Source organism: Oncorhynchus tshawytscha, linkage group LG16, assembly GCF_018296145.1.
Source record: "Oncorhynchus tshawytscha isolate Ot180627B linkage group LG16, Otsh_v2.0, whole genome shotgun sequence".
NCBI lineage: Eukaryota > Metazoa > Chordata > Actinopteri > Salmoniformes > Salmonidae > Oncorhynchus > Oncorhynchus tshawytscha.
The window spans coordinates 11,572,240-11,585,541 of NC_056444.1; the positions used below are offsets into that span (position 1 = coordinate 11,572,240).

The 13,302-nt window shown below is 45.5% G+C and overlaps 1 protein-coding gene across 9 annotated transcripts in view; it reads right to left on the bottom strand.

Annotated features, from left to right (window-relative positions):
• Window positions 1–13,302, bottom strand: part of LOC112215320 (band 4.1-like protein 3) — a 120,317-nt gene that overhangs the window by 50,739 nt on the left and 56,276 nt on the right. For all 9 annotated transcript variants that reach the window (XM_042298770.1, XM_024374257.1, XM_042298771.1 and 6 more), the window contains exons 4-7: window positions 2,113–2,217; window positions 1,975–2,017; window positions 1,748–1,823; window positions 365–583 (exon numbers count right to left, since the gene is read on the bottom strand). In XM_042298770.1, coding sequence (XP_042154704.1) covers window positions 365–583; window positions 1,748–1,823; window positions 1,975–2,017; window positions 2,113–2,217 — 443 coding nt within the window. The remainder of the gene's footprint in view (window positions 1–364; window positions 584–1,747; window positions 1,824–1,974; window positions 2,018–2,112; window positions 2,218–13,302) is intronic.

Consider the following 13,302-nt stretch of genomic DNA (forward strand, 5'->3'; position numbering starts at 1 on the left):
TAGAGAGACAGACGAACAGACAATCAGACTGACTTGTAGTTCTAGGCAGACAGATGGACAGACAACCAGACTGACTTCTACACTCTTAGAAAAAAAAGGTGCTATCTAGAACCGAAAAGGGCTGTCCCAATAGGAGAACCCTTTGAAGAACCTTTTTGGTACCAGGTAGACATAACCCTTTTGGTTCCAGCTCGAACCCTTTTGAGTTCCATGTAACACTCTTTCCATAGAAGGTTCTACGTAGAGCCCAAAAAAGTTTTACCTGGAACCAAAATGGGTTCCACCTGGAACCAAAAAGGGTTCTCGTATGGGAACTGACGAAGAACCCTTTCTTCTAAGTGTAGTTCTCAACAGACAGACTAACTTGTAGTTCTTGTGCAGGTCCATGACCTTCTCCTCCAGCTCCTTGGTCTGGTTGGGGGCGAAGCGGAACTCGTTGACGTAGTCCGTCCCAGACTCCTCGAGATCGTAGTCCCCCAACTCTGATTGAACCGTGTAGGATCCCAGCACCGTGTGGGTGGCGAAAGAGCATGGCAGACGCCCAGACACCACGTCATCCCTCAACTGGAGGCACAGGTAATATCTGGAAGGGGAGAGAAAGGGATGAGAGGGCGAGGGACAGATAGAGAGGGGTGGGGAAAGAGAAAGGAGAGTGAGGGATGGAGTTTGTGTCATGAGGAGAGAAAAAAGTGTGAGAGAAAGGGAGAAAAAAGAGAAAGAGAGAAAGAGCGAGAAAGAGGTCAATGGAAATAAAATGCACACAGGACAGTATTTCATTGATAAAAATGTTTCATTTGTTATTATGCTTATATACACTGAGTATACCAAACATTACGAACACCTTCCTAATATTAAGGTCCATCCCCCGGCCTGCCGAGTGGTGCAGTGGTCTAAGGCTAGCTGTGCCACTAGAGATTCTGTGTTTGAGTCCAGGCTCTGTCGCAGCCGACCCATGTGGCGGCGCACAATTGGCTCAGCGTCATCTGGGTTAGGGGAGTGTTTGGCCGGCAGGGATGTCCTTGTCCCATCGTGCACTAGCGACTCCTGTGGCGGGCCGGGCGCAGTGCACGCTGACACGGTCGCCAGGTGTACCGTGTTTCCTCTGACACATTGGTGTGGCTTGCTTCCGGGTTAAGTGGGCATTGTGTGAAGAAGCAGTGCGGCCTGATTGGGTTGTGTTTAGGAGAAAGCACGGCTCTCGACCTTCGCCTCTTCCGAGTCCGTACGGGAAATGCGATAAGACAAGACTGTATCTACCAATTGGATACCACAAAATTGGGGAGAAAAAGGGGTCAAAATAAATAAACGTTTCATCCCCTTTGCCCTCAGAACAGCCTCAATGTGTCGATTCTTCAAGGTGTGGAAAGCGTTCTACAGTGATGGTGGCCAATGTTGACTCCAATGCTTCCCACAGCTGAGTTAAGTTGGCTGGATGTCATTTGGGTGCTGGATCATTCTTGTTACACAGGGGAAACTATTGAGTGTGAAAAACCCAGCAGCGTTGTAGCTGTTGACACAAACCAGTGTGACTGGCACCATACCCTGTTCAAAGCCACTTCAATCTTTTGTCTTGTCCATTCACCCAAGGCTTAAAAATCCTTCTCTAACCTGTTTCCTCTCCTTCATCTACAGTGATTGAAGTTCACCTGGATTCACTTGTTCAGTCTATGTCATGAGAAGAGCAAGTGTCCTTAATGTTTTGCATACTCACTGTATATCCCGAAAGTGGAACTATAGAAAGTGTAACCTTGTAATATCCTCAGACAGCTGGGCAGGGTCTGGAGGGTAGAACTTCACATTGAATGAAAAATTCCAGGCGGCTCCTGCAGTGTACAAAAACAACCATTTCATTGAAATGACCATTAAACAGCAGGAAAGAACCCAGATTGTGCCTTTAAGCCGGAGTAACTAGCATGCTGGCTAACTTTCAAACCACGCAGAGAAATAACGTTCAAAAACCCATATTCTACACACCTCTGATCTGTTTCTTCATCTCCTTGGATTGGTCTAACCAGTTCTGGTTCAAGAGTTCAAGAGGACAGTGTTAATTCACATCAAAATATGTTCCAAACACTCATAATTACACAGCAAAATCAACAAGACAAATTCCACCTTTTGGTTTTCGATGTCCCGGAATGTGATGCCAAAGTAGTCCTTTTCCAGGAGGTTGAGCTGCTCACACACTTTGTCAAATAACACATGGCCTCTCTCCCGTTTCTGCAGATAGAGACAAAACACTTAGATGAACCTACATTCTATTAGTCCTGAAATTATACATTGGACAGATGTATACTGCGGCATACAATTCTTCGGATCTCAAACCCCTCCCTAAATGACAACGGCATCCCAACGCACTAAATTGTGATATATTCCTCGCACCGGTTCGGGAGCCGTTTAATGATGGATAGCTCTAAAGGAGAGAATCCACACGACTCAACCATGACTCAACTCTCTACAGGGGAAGAAGTCGCCTGTGAAAAAGGGCTCCACTCCCATTTCCCAGCATCACACCATTTTGTGTCACATCATGATGAGTGTCCTAATGTCTGCTACCCTGCCTGGCCCTCGCAGGGTGAGATCTAAGGCTCCCTGCCACCATGATACGTCAACCTGTGAGGCTCCCCATTGCTACCTCTAAATAACCAACATGCCTTAATGCTACGTAAAAATAGTCCAATGAGGTGCTTATACCGAGCCGTGAAAAACTATTTGCCCCCTTTCTGATTTCTGATGAATGTTATCAGATCTTCAACCCAAACCTAACATGAGTTTACAAACAAGCCCTCAAAAATATACTTATTTTATTTATTTAATTGACAAAGTTATGCAAGACCCAATGAGAGAAAGTAATTGCCCCCTTAATAAAACCTTGAGCTGCAATGACTGTAACCAAATTATCAAGAAATATTGTATATATAATCAAATGCTCCTACTGCAGAATTATTTTACACCTGCGACGAAACTGGTATGTCCAAACATGTCACCTTGAAACAGAGAAAGATTGTGAGGGTTATTTTGTAGAGTGTTTCTGGAGTAAAAAGAGAACAAGGGTTCCAGAAGGGATCTTTGGCTGTCCCCATAGGAGAACCTTTTTTGGTTCCAGGTAGAAACCTTTTTTTGTTTTTTAGGTAGAACTCTTTTGGGTTCCACGTAGAACCTTCTGTGGAAAGGGTTCAACATGGAACAGAAAAGGGTTCTACTTGGAACCAAAATGGTTCTACCTGGAACCAAAAAGGGTTCTTCAAAGGGCTCTCCTATGGGGGCAGCCGAAGAACCCTTTTCAGTTCTAGATAGCACCTTTTTTTCTAAGAGTGTTGCTAGGTTTGTTAAAACTGACACAAACCAAGTCTCTGCAGCGTACCGTCACATCCCATTGGTCTCAGTTCAAGTGTCTTGACGTCCACAGAATCCTCTAAGACTCCGATAATTATCTCTGTCATCACGATCAGAGAGACAAAACTCCTCCAAGAAAAACACATCTGCTCCTTCTGTTGTCACTTCCTCTGAAAGCGTGGGATCAAAATGAATAAATTCTTGGGCTACACAGAAATTGTGCCATTCAAGCCCACAATAAAGTACAAAACAACTGTGTGTCTGTGTGTGTGTGTGTGTGTGTGTGTGTGTGTGTGTGTGTGTGTGTGTGTGTGTGTATGCAGCAAGAAAAATATAGGAGGCAAGAAAATCCCATATTTTTGTAAATGAGGAACATGCTTATGGTAGGTCTCAGTGATTTACTGTGAAACGCAGTCAAGCCATTTCCCAGGTCGTAAGGCCTCTTGAGGAGCCACTTAACCACTGTAACCTCATTCAACAATGACCAGTAACAATCTAAGCTTCAGGCAACTGCCAAAATAAAGGAAACACTTGAGGGATACAAAGAATATTGAAAGCAGGTGCGACCACACAGGTGTGTTTCCTGACTTAATTAAGCAATTAACATCCCATCATGCTTAGGGTCATGTATAAAACACCCAGTTACCCACTATTCTGGCTACCATGGCTAGAAGAAGAGATCTCAGGGACTTTGAAAGAGGGGTCTCAAAGGAGTTTAGGGTGTGTGTGTGTGTGTGTGTGTGTGTGTGTGTGTGTGTGTGTGTGTCTCAGTCACCAGATCTCAACCCAATTGAACACTTACAGGAGATTCTGGAGCGGCGTCTGAGACAGCGTTTTCCACCATCAACAAAACACCAAATGATGGAATTTCTTGTGAATGGTGACGCATCCCTTCAATAGACTTCCAGACAATTGAAGAATCTATGCCAAGGCATATTGAAGAATCATATTTCCAGACAATTGAAGAATCTATGCCAAGACACATTGAAGAATCATACTTCCAGACAATTGAAGAATCTATGCCAAGGCACATTGAAGAATCATACTTCCAGACAATTGAAGAATCTATGCCAAGGCACATTGAAGCTGTTCTGACGGCTGGTGATTGCCCAATGCCATTAAGACACTTTATGTTAGTGTTTCCTTTATTTTGGCAGTTACCTGTATGTGAATTAGCCTTGGGCAGCCAGCGGCTAACGCTAAAGAACATCCGCTCTCTGCAGCCTCAATTTCCCTTCCAGAAGGAGCACTTCAACGATCTCACTCACTGTATGATTGATCAAAACAACATCCCCAAAGCTACAAACAATGTAGCTACTGAACCACAAGGACAAAGAGAGATGGAGAGAAAAACATGTTTTCACTTCCCTAGCCGCCACGTCACTACATCCATTACTAGGAGTGTTATTGTGGCATTGATGGGGGCTGATGGATAGTTAATTGGAATGCTGTTTGTGTGGTAGGTCAGAGCACATTGATGAGTCAGATGATTTGGACCAGAAGAAGAGTGGCATGTCACTGCGAGAGAGAAGGGGACGTCATGCCATCACCCCCCTCTCTTTTTATCCCTTCAGTGAACTCTGTCCCTCTCTCGCCCCCTCGATCCTTCTCCACTTTCCTCTCTCGCCTCAAGTCTTTCCACTCTCCTCTCTCTTTTTATCACACTTCCCTTTTTACACTCCTTTCCCCTCTATCTCCCTCCTCTCTTCTGACCTCTATCCCCCTCCTCTCTTCTGACCTCTATCCCCCTCCTCTCTTCTGACCTCTATCCCCCTCCTCTCTTCTGACCTCTATCCCCCTTCTCTCTTCTGACCTCTATCCCCCTCCTCTCTTCTGACCTCTATCCCCCTCCTCTCTTCTGACCTCTATCCCCCTCCTCTCTTCTGACCTCTATCCCCCTCCTCTCTTCTGACCTCTATCCCCCTCCTCTTCTGACCTCTATCCCCCTCCTCTCTTCTGACCTCTATCCCCCTCCTCTCTTCTGATCTCTATCCCCCTCCTCTCTCCTGACCTTAACCCCACTTCTCTAATTCCCCTGCCCCCTCATTCTTCTCCTGCTCCCACTTATCATCACCTGCCTCCCCTCTCTCTTCCCCCTGCCCCCACTCTCTTCCCCCTGCCCCCTCTCTCCTCCCCCTTTCCCCTCACTCCTCCCCCTGCCCCCTCTCTCTCACCCCCTTTCCCCTTTCCCCTCACTCCTCCCCCTGCCCCCTCTCTCTTCCCCTTTCCCCTCACTCCTCCCCCTGCCCCCTCTCTCTTCCCCCTTTCCCCTCACTCCTCCCCCTGCCCCTCTCTCTTCCCCTTTCCCCTCACTCCTCCCCCTCTCTCTTCCCCCTTTCCCCTCACTCCTCCCCTTGCCCCCTCTCTCTTCCCCTTTCCCCTCACTCCTCCCCCAGCCCCCTCTCTCTTCCCCCTTTCCCCTCACTCTTCCCCCTGCCCCCCGCTCTCTTCACCCTGCCCCCTCTCTCTTTCCCCTGCCACCTCTCTCTCTTCCCCCTGCTCCCCCTCACTCCTCCCTCTGCCCCCTCTCTTCCCCCTGCCCCCTCTCTCTCTTCCCCTGCCACCTCTCTCTCTTCCCCCTGACCCCCTCACTCGTCCCTCTGCCCCCTCTCTCTTCCCCTGCCCCCTCACTCGTCCCCCTGCCCCCTATCTCTCTTCCCCCCTGCCCCCTCACTCGTCCCTCTGCCCCCTCTCTCTCTTCCCCTGCCCCCTCACTCTTCCCCCTGCCCCCTATCTCTCTTCCCCCTGCCCCCTCACTTTTCCCCCTGCCCTCCCTCTTTCCCCCTGCCCTCCCCTCTCTTCCCCCTTTCCCCCTCAATCTTCCCCCTGACCCCCTTCCCCCCACGTCTCTCCTCTGTCCTCTCTGCTGGGAACAGAGCCAGTCAATTATCACTGCAGCACATTAAGCCCGGGGCCACACCCCTCTCTCCGCCGTGTCACATTCCCATGGCCACCAACACCAAGCGACCAACCGAACGACTGGGCCAACCGGTCACAATGCTCTATCATCTTTTTCCATTGGACGTTCTGACTAATCTGTCTAAATCCAGCCTAGGGCTCAAACTGCACTAAGTAGATTGGTTTCTCTCCAGTTTTTGTCTGACAGAGTTTGCTGGAAGCTACAGTCTCTGGAGACAAAACATTAAATATATAGGACAGGACAGATTTATACAGAGTGACGGATGATGTCTGCTTAGAAGCAAAACGTCAAATTGACCCCAAACGCTCTGTCTCTAGACGTGGTGGGGGCAGGGGTGTTTATCAATGTAAACAGACAGTATTAGGTCTAAGGGGAGTTTATCAATGTTAACAGACAGTATTAGGTCTAAGGGGAGTTTATCAATGTAAACAGACAGTATTAGGTCTAAGGGGAGTTTATCAATGTTAACAGACAGTATTAGGTCTAAGGGGAGTTTATCAATGTAAACCGACAGTATTAGGTCTAAGGGGAGTTTACTACAATACTGTTTAAAGCAGAGTCAATTCCATAGTCTTTAATTATGCTAAGATCAGAGAATACAGGAAATAAAGGAAGAGCCATGCATATAGATGAGCTTCTAATAGAACAATACGATTCATGTCCACCCATCCTGTAAACTGGTGAATTTGTAGAAGGAAAGGTCATTGGGTCGGCATGATAAAAAACTACCTCAAGCCAACTTGTATTTTTCAGGGTTCATCTGTCAGAGACCTCAGTCTCAGTATGACTCCCTGATAAAATAAAGAGATCTCAGTCTCAGTATGACTCCCTGATAAAATAAAGAGATCTCAGTCTCAGTATGACTCCCTGATAAAATAAAGAGATCTCAGTCTCAGTATGACTCCCTGATAAAATAAAGAGATCTCAGTCTCAGTATGACTCCCTGATAAAATAAAGAGATCTCAGTCTCAGTATGACTCCCTGATAAAATAAAGAGATCTCAGTCTCAGTATGACTCCCTGATAAAATAAAGAGATCTCAGTCTCAGTATGACTCCCTGATAAAATAAAGAGATCTCAGTCTCAGTATGACTCCCTGATAAAATAAAGAGATCTCAGTCTCAGTATGACTCCCTGATAAAATAAAGAGATCTCAGTCTCAGTATGACTCCCTGATAAAATAAAGAGATCTCAGTCTCAGTATGACTCCCTGATAAAATAAAGAGATCTCAGTCTCAGTATGACTCTGATAAAATAAAGAGATCTCAGTCTCAGTATGACTCCCTGATAAAATAAAGAGATCTCAGTCTCAGTATGACTCCCTGATAAAATAAAGAGATCTCAGTCTCAGTATGACTCCCTGATAAAATAAAGAGATCTCAGTCTCAGTATGACTCCCTGATAAAATAAAGAGATCTCAGTCTCAGTATGACTCCCTGATAAAATAAAGAGATCTCAGTCTCAGTATGACTCCCTGATAAAATAAAGAGATCTCAGTCTCAGTATGACTCCCTGATAAAATAAAGAGATCTCAGTCTCAGTATGACTCCCTGATAAAATAAAGAGATCTCAGTCTTTTTTTTCTTTTATTTTACCTTTATTTAACCAGGTAGGCAAGTTGAGAACAAGTTCTCATTTACAATTGCGACCTGGCCAAGATAAAGCAAAGCAGTTCGACAGATACAATGACACAGAGTTACACATGGAGTAAAACAAACATACAGTCAATAATACAGTATAAACAAGTCTATATACAATGTGAGCAAATGAGGTGAGAAGGGAGGTAAAGGCAAAAAAGGCCATGGTGGCAAAGTAAACACAATATAGCAAGTAAAACACTGGAATGGAAGTTTTGCAATGGAAGAATGTGCAAAGTAGAAATAAAAATAATGGGGTGCAAAGGAGCAAAATAAATAAATCAATTAAATACAGTTGGGAAAGAGGTAGTTGTTTGGGCTAAATTATAGGTGGGCTATGTACAGGTGCAGTAATCTGTGAGCTGCTCTGACAGTTGGTGCTTAAAGCTAGTGAGGGAGATAAGTGTTTCCAGTTTCAGAGATTTTTGTAGTTCGTTCCAGTCATTGGCAGCAGAGAACTGGAAGGAGAGGCGGCCAAAGAAAGAATTGGTTTTGGGGGTGACTAGAGAGATATACCTGCTGGAGCGTGTGCTACAGGTGGGAGATGCTATGGTGACCAGCGAGCTGAGATAAGGGGGACTTTACCTAGCAGGGTCTTGTAGATGACATGGAGCCAGTGGGTTTGGCGACGAGTATGAAGCGAGGGCCAGCCAACGAGAGCGTACAGGTCGCAATGGTGGGTAGTATATGGGGCTTTGGTGACAAAACGGATTGCACTGTGATAGACTGCATCCAATTTGTTGAGTAGGGTATTGGAGGCTATTTTGTAAATGACATTGCCAAAGTCGAGGATTGGTAGGATGGTCAGTTTTACAAGGGTATGTTTGGCAGCATGAGTGAAGGATGCTTTGTTGCGAAATAGGAAGCCAATTCTAGATTTAACTTTGGATTGGAGATGTTTGATATGGGTCTGGAAGGAGAGTTTACAGTCTAACCAGACACCTAAGTATTTGTAGTTGTCCACGTATTCTAAGTCAGAGCCGTCCAGAGTAGTGATGTTGGACAGGCGGGTAGGTGCAGGTAGCGATCGGTTGAAGAGCATGCATTTAGTTTTACTTGTATTTAAGAGCAATTGGAGGCCACGGAAGGAGAGTTGTATGGCATTGAAGCTTGCCTGGAGGGTTGTTAACACAGTGTCCAAAGAAGGGCCGGAAGTATACAGAATGGTGTCGTCTGCGTAGAGGTGGATCAGAGACTCACCAGCAGCAAGAGCGACCTCATTGATGTATACAGAGAAGAGAGTCGGTCCAAGAATTGAACCCTGTGGCACCCCCATAGAGACTGCCAGAGGTCCGGACAGCAGACCCTCCGATTTGACACACTGAACTCTATCAGAGAAGTAGTTGGTGAACCAGGCGAGGCAATCATTTGAGAAACCAAGGCTGTCGAGTCTGCCGATGAGGATGTGGTGATTGACAGAGTCGAAAGGCTTGGCCAGAACAATGAATACGGCTGCACAGTAATGTTTCTTATCGATGGCGGTTAAGATATCGTTTAGGACCTTGAGCGTGGCTGAGGTGCACCCATGACCAGCTCTGAAACCAGATTGCATAGCAGAGAAGGTATGGTGAGATTCGAAATGGTCGGTAATCTGTTTGTTGACTTGGCTTTCGAAGACCTTAGAAAGGCACGGTAGGATAGATATAGGTCTGTAGCAGTTTGGGTCAAGAGTGTCCCCCTTTGAAGAGGGGGATGACCGCAGCTGCTTTCCAATCTTTGGGAATCTCAGACGACACGAAAGAGAGGTTGAACAGGCTAGTAATAGGGGTGGCAACAATCTCGGCAGATAATTTTAGAAAGAAAGGGTCCAGATTGTCTAGCCCGGCTGATTTGTAGGGGTCCAGATTTTGCAGCTCTTTCAGAACATCAGCTGAATGGATTTGGGAGAAGGAGAAATGGGGAAGGCTTGGGCGAGTTGCTGTTGGGGGTGCAGTGCTGTTGACCGGGGTAGGAGTAGCCAGGTGGAAAGCATGGCCAGCCGTAGAAAAATGCTTATTGAAATTCTCAATTATGGTGGATTTATCAGTGGTGACAGTGTTTCCTATCTTCAGTGCAGTGGGCAGCTGGGAGGAGGTGTTCTTATTCTCCATGGACTTTACAGTGTCCCAGAACTTTTTGAGTTAGTGTTGCAGGAAGCAAATTTCTGCTTGAAAAAGCTAGCCTTGGCTTTTCTAACTGCCTGTGTATAATGGTTTCTAGCTTCCCTGAACAGCTGCATATCACGGGGCTGTTCGATGCTAATGCAGAACGCCATAGGATGTTTTTGTGTTGGTTAAGGGCAGTCAGGTCTGGGGAGAACCAAGGGCTATATCTGTTCCAGGTTCTAAATTTCTTGAATGGGGCATGTTTATTTAAGATGGTTAGGAAGGCATTTAAAAAAAAATATCCAGGCATCCTCTACTGACGGGATGAGATCAATATCCTTCCAGGATACCCCGGCCAGGTCGATTAGAAAGGCCTGCTCGCTGAAGTGTTTCAGGGAGCGTTTTACAGTGATGAGTGGAGGTCGTTTGACCGCTGACCCATTACAGATGCAGGCAATGAGGCAGTGATCGCTGAGATCTTGGTTGAAGACAGCAGAGGTGTATTTAGAGGGGAAGTTGGTTAGGATGATATCTATGAGGGTGCCCGTGTTTAAGGCTTTGGGTTGGTACCTGGTAGGTTCATTGATCATTTGTGTGAGATTGAGGGCATCAAGTTTAGATTGTAGTATGGCTGGGGTGTTAAGCATGTTCCAGTTTAGGTCGCCTAGCAGCACGAACTCTGAAGATAGATGGGGGGCAATCAGTTCACATATGGTGTCCAGAGCACAGCTGGGGGCAGAGGGTGGTCTATAGCAGGCGGCAACGGTGAGAGACTTGTTTTTAGAGAGGTGGATTTTTAAAAGTAGAATTTCAAATTGTTTGGGTACAGACCTGGATAGTAGGACAGAACTCTGCAGGCTATCTTTGCAGTAGATTGCAACACCACCCCCTTTTGGCAGTTCTATCTTGTCTGAAAATGTTGTAGTTTGGAATTAAAATTTCTGAATTTTTGGTGGTCTTCCTAAGCCAGGATTCAGACACAGCTAGAACATCCAGGTTGGCAGAGTGTGCTAAAGCAGTGAATAGAACAAACTTAGGGAGGAGGCTTCTAATGTTAACATGCATGAAACCAAGGCTATTACGGTTACAGAAGCCGTCAAAAGAGAGCGCCTGGGGAATAGGAGTGGAGCTAGGCACTGCAGGGCCTGGATTCACCTCTACATCGCCAGAGGAACATAGGAGTAGAATAAGGGTACGGCTAAAAGCTATGAGAATTGGTCGTCTAGAATGTCTGGAACATAGAGTAAAAGGAGGTTTCTGGGGGCGGTAAAATAGCGTCAAGGTATAATGTACAGACAAAGGTATGGTAGTATGTGAATACAGTGGAGGTAAACCTAGGTATTGAGTGATGAAGAGAGAGATATTGTCTCTAGAAACATCATTGAAACCAGGAGATGTCATTGCATGTGTGGGTGGTGGAACTAATAGGTTGGATAAGGTATAGTGAGCAGGACTAGAGACTCTACAGTGAAATAAGCCAATAAACACTAACCAGAACAGCAATGGACAAGACATATTGACATTAAGGAGAGGCATGCTTAGTCGAGTGATCAAAAGGGTCCAGTGAGTGGAGAGGTTGGTTGGGGGTCACGGCGATTTAGACAGCTAGCCAGGCCATCGGTAGCAAGCTAGCATAGGATGGAGGTCTGTTGTTAGCCAACTCTTGCGTTCCGTCAGTAGATTAGTGGGGTTCCGTGTGGTAGAGGGGATTAATCCAAATCACACAACAACAACAAAAATAAAAACAATAGATATAGTTATAGAGGCCCAAGAAGAAAACATAATAATAATAAAAATAAATAAATTGTCCGATTGTCTATTCAGATAGCAGCCGGTAAGACAGCTAACGGTTAGCAGGCCGCAGATGGGCGTTCAGGTAACGTCGCGACGGAGGAGCCAGCCGGATCTCCTTCGGGTAGATAACGTCGGCAGTCCAGTTGTGAAGGCCCGGTGGGGCTCCGCGTAGGCAGTAAAACGGGTCCGGATAGGTGACTGCAGCCCAGGAGTGATTGATGGAACTCAGGAGTGATTGATGGAGCTGGCTAGCTCCGGAAAAATGGATGTTTGTTCCGGAATCGACGAAGGCCGATAGTCACACGGATAGCAGCTAGCTAGCTGTGAGATCCGGGTATGAATGTCCAGAGAGCAGTCGAAATCCAGGGACATGGAGAGAAAAATTGGTCCGGTATGTTCCGTTCCGAGCCGCGCTGCGCCGTACAGAACTGGCAATAGATTTTCAAGCTAAAGGATAGCTGATGATCACAAACCGTGGTTAGCTGAATACTAACGATTTGCCAGTAAAGAAGCTAACTAGCTTCTGAACTAGCTTCTGATTAGCTTCTCGATTAGCTTCTGGCTAGTTTCAGGCTAGCTTCTTGGAGTTTCTGGCTAGCTTCTTGGAGGATTACAGATTTGAGGTAAATAATACTTTTTTATAAATATGCGGGTTGCAGGAGAGTGTTTTGAAGATGAGTTGATGGAAAATAAAAATAAAATGTATGTGAAAAAAGTTGTAAATATATATATATACAGGACACGACAAGACGAGGACAAAAGACGTCTGAACTGCTATGCCACCTTGGAGTAAGTCTCAGTATGACTCCCTGATAAAATAAAGAGATCTCAGTCTCAGTATGACTCCCTGATAAAATAAAGAGATCTCAGTCTCAGTATGACTCCCTGATAAAATAAAGAGACCTCAGTCTCAGTATGACTCCCTGATAAAATAAAGAGATCTCAGTCTCAGTATGACTCCCTGATAAAATAAAGAGATCTCAGTCTCAGTATGACTCCCTGATAAAATAAAGAGATCTCAGTCTCAGTATGACTCCCTGATAAAATAAAGAGATCTCAGTCTCAGTATGACTCCCTGATAAAATAAAGAGATCTCAGTCTCAGTATGACTCCCTGATAAAATAAAGAGATCTCAGTCTCAGTATGACTCCCTGATAAAATAAAGAGATCTCAGTCTCAGTATGACTCCCTGATAAAATAAAGAGATCTCAGTCTCAGTATGACTCCCTGATAAAATAAAGAGATCTCAGTCTCAGTATGACTCCCTGATAAAATAAAGAGATCTCAGTCTCAGTATGACTCCCTGATAAAATAAAGATATCTCATTCTCAGTATGACTCCCTGATAAAATAAAGAGATCTCAGTCTCAGTATGACTCCCTGATAAAATAAAGAGACCTCAGTCTCAGTATGACTCCCTGATAAAAATAATGGTTAAATAAAGAAAATAAAGAAATATCAGTGAGACTAACTTTGATACATTAAGGTCCTGCCATCTCTGACCACCCCATCTCTATCCCTGGTGAACTCTGCCAC